General features: G+C 45.3%; 1 protein-coding gene across 1 annotated transcript; it reads left to right on the forward strand.

The window, feature by feature from the left end:
- Positions 1-1,364: 1,364 nt before the first annotated feature.
- On the forward strand, positions 1,365-3,146 carry LOC130047234 (uncharacterized). Its single transcript, XM_056141846.1, has one exon. It carries the CDS (start codon positions 1,365-1,367, stop codon positions 3,144-3,146), a length of 1,782 nt encoding a protein of 593 aa, XP_055997821.1.
- The last annotated feature ends 598 nt before the right edge of the window (positions 3,147-3,744 follow it).

Consider the following 3,744-nt stretch of genomic DNA (forward strand, 5'->3'; position numbering starts at 1 on the left):
GGGAGCAATTACAGCACGCGCTCGCCCCGCAGTATCGATTGAAAATATTTCAATTCAAAACGAATACAACTCGTTTACGACTGGAACCTATTTACAAAGGACCGGGGCACGGGACTTGTTTGAATATCCTACTGGATAACGAGCATTACGATGCCATTGTGTCTATGCCTGGAGTGACGGAAAACAAATACTATTGCGATTATTGCGATGTTGGCTACAGTCACATTGAAGAACATCGAACCGTCTGTCCTCATCGATGCTCATTTTGTTTAGCCGATACCCCCTGTATCCCGGACGGGACTCAGACGAATTGCCCTCATTGTAAGGGATTTTTCAGAAATGCAGCTTGTTACCAGAACCATTTAAAACCCTACAGCAGTAATACAACGACCACGGTCTGCAGTTTAATGGGGCGCTGTAACCAGTGTCAGAAATGGATGTCCAAGAAATTATTAAAACGCCACGCGTGTGGGGGTCAAACCGAATGCCGCATCTGTCACAAAGTCGTCACCATGCCTCATCACTGCTTTGTACAGACGAAACCCAAACCTAAGAAAGAAAAAGAAGAAGAAGAGGAGTTGAAAATATACATTTATTACGATTTCGAATGCAGTCAGGAAAACGGTATTCACACCCCCAATTTATGCGTGGCAGAACGTGTGTGTCAACATTGCGACAGTGTGGATATCGACAAGCCCTGTTCTCATTGTGAAGGATTCGGATCACAACGCCGCTTCCTATTTCAAGGACCCGACACGTTAAAACAGTTTATGGAATGGCTCTTACAGAGCGAGACCGATGAGCAAGGCCATGTGGAACTCAAACACGATGAAGCCACCATCATTGCCCACAATTTCAAAGGATACGATGGGCAGTTTATTTTGAATTACCTGGTTCACACGGCGTGTATCAAACCTACCGTCATCCTGAACGGCAGTAAAATCTTATCCATGCAAGTCTTGGGGTTGAGATTCATCGATTCTTACAACTTTCTACCCTTTGCTCTTGCCAAGATGCCCTCTGCTTTCGGATTAACGGAATTGAAAAAAGGATATTTCCCTCACTTTTTCAACACGACAGAGAACCAGCAGTATGTGGGTCCTTACCCGGCCGCTCATTTCTACAATCCTGACGATATGTCCACCGCCAATCGTGAAGCCTTCTATACTTGGTACCATCAACAAGAGGGCAAAGTCTTTGATTTCCAGAAAGAATTCTTAACTTACTGCATCTCGGACGTGGATATTTAACGCCGCTGTTGTGCCCATTTCAAGTCCACCCTGTTTGATCTGGTGGAAGTAGACCCCTTTCAAGAATCCATCACGTTTGCCAGCACGGCTAATTTAGCCTACCGACGAGGATTCATGGTTGAAAATACCATCGCCATCATTCCTAATATGGGCTACCGGCCAGCACGACGATATTCAGCTAAAGCTTGTCGTTGGCTCGCCTGGCTAGAACATCAACAGCACTGCATACGACATGCTAGAAATGGGGGCGAAGTCACCCTTGGACCCTATACAGTAGATGGGTATGATGAGGAATCCCGTATCGTGTACGAATTCTATGGCTGTTACTGGCACGGTTGTCCCACCTGTTACCCGAATCTGTTGACTGACATGCATCCTCATCGTGTTCAGCATACGTATCAAGACCTCTACCTGGACACCTTAAAACGAGCCAGTGCTTTAGAAGACCAAGGCTATACAGTCGTGAGCATATGGGAACACGAGTTTGATCGTCAGACCCAGACCAATGCCGACTTACAGGAATTTTTACAAGGAGTCGATATACAAGATCCTTTGAATCCCCGTGACGCTTTGTACGGAGGCCGGACCAATGCTACACGACTGTATTGTGAGGAAGGGGATATGCGATACGTGGATGTCTGTTCCCTGTACCCGTACGTGTTGAAATACAAGCCATTTCCCGTCCAACATCCCCAAGTCATCACCACCCATTTCACCGATGTCAGAGACTATTTCGGGCTCATTCGTTGTCGTGTCTTACCACCCCGAGAGCTGTATCACCCCGTATTACCTTACAAGACCGGGGGCAAATTACTCTTTCCCATATGCCGCACCTGTACGGAACAGCGCAACTTAGGACCCGAAGAGCGGTGCCAGCACACCGATTCTGAACGCAGTCTCACTGGAACCTGGGTGACCACCGAACTTCACAAAGCATTAGATCTGGGCTATCGTCTCGACCGCATTTACGAAGTTTGGCATTTTGAGAAAACCAGTGACCACTTATTTCGAGCGTATATCAACACCTTTTTGAAAATTAAACAAGAAGCTTCCGGATTCCCCGAGGATTGTCAAACAGCCCAACAGCAGCAACATTACATTGAGGAAATTCAGCAACGAGAAGGCATTGCCATGAACCCGGCCGACATCCAGAAAAATCCGGTCCGAAGAACCATTGCCAAACTCTTTTTAAATTGCTTGTGGGGAAAATTTGCTCAACGATTACAATTACCCAAATCCCTGTATCTCACGGAAGAAGAAGAATTACAACAGAAATTACAAGATGCCACTTTAGAAGTCAAAGGCATCGAACTCTTAGAAAATCGTGAACGCCCCGAATGTGATATGATGCTGATCAATTATCAGGAGAAAGAAGAATTTTTAGAAGACTGCCCCTTTGGAAACGTGGTGCTGGCGTGTTTTACAACAGCTCATGCTCGTTTACATTTGTACGAGACGTTACAGCCTTTGGGAGAGCGTGTCTTATACTTTGACACGGATAGTATCATCTATCAGCACGACGAGACCCAGTTCAACCCCACCATTATCAACAGTTTAGGCGGCTGGACCGATGAATTGGGTGGAGATCGTATCATCAAGTACATGTCGGGCGGGCCCAAAAATTATGCGTACGAGACCCAGAATGGAAAATCTGTCTGCAAAGTCAAAGGATTGACACTCAATTATCGTGCCTCTAGAGTCGTGTCTCTCGATACGTTGGAAAAAATGTTGAAAGGAGAAGAAGAAGAAGAAGAAGTCCATGTCCGCTATCCACACTTTATTCAACGAACCCGCCAACATGATGTGCGAACCATTCCTCTGGTGAAGAAATACCGCATGGTGTATGATAAACGTCAACGTATTCATGACTATGACACGCTGCCTTACGGGTATTAAAAAAGGACACGCTAGAGAAAACCATCAGTCTGCAAAATGAGTAAATACGGATCACTACAGAATCCTTCAGTGCCTTCCTATGGTGAATTATCGGCTCGTCTAGCGTCATTTCATACAGCCCCCGATATTCTGTTGAACTTATTACCTAACATTGCAGAAGCCGGATTCTTTTACAAAGGAATGGATGATCATGTGCGTTGTTTTCATTGCACATTATCTCTCAAACATTGGGAACCCGGGGACGATCCTTGGATAGAACATGCCTATTGGAGCCCTCATTGTGCTTACGTGTTGTGCAATAAAAGTGTCAAATGGGTACGACAAGCCTTCAATGCCTATGCCCGCGCTAAAGACAGTGATCGCGATTGGGGAGACTTACCCTTAGACGCGGCAGGGAATCCAATGTGTACCCAGAAATGTCACATTTGTTTAGAACGAGACTTGAGAATTGCTTTTTTACCTTGTGGTCATTTATGTACTTGTGCTATGTGTGCTTCAGGACTTAGAACATGTCCTATTTGTAGAGATTCTTTTGTAGAAACGGTTCGTATTTTTACTTGTTAATAAATATGTATGATCCCATGAACTTGTGTCATTT

Source organism: Ostrea edulis, chromosome 6 (genome assembly GCF_947568905.1).
Source record: "Ostrea edulis chromosome 6, xbOstEdul1.1, whole genome shotgun sequence".
In the NCBI taxonomy this organism is placed as follows: domain Eukaryota; kingdom Metazoa; phylum Mollusca; class Bivalvia; order Ostreida; family Ostreidae; genus Ostrea; species Ostrea edulis.

Coding starts and splice junctions, on each gene's coding strand:
- LOC130047234 (XM_056141846.1), top strand. CDS start 1,365: ATGGTTGAAAATACCATCGCCATCATTCCTAATATGGGCTACCGGCCA.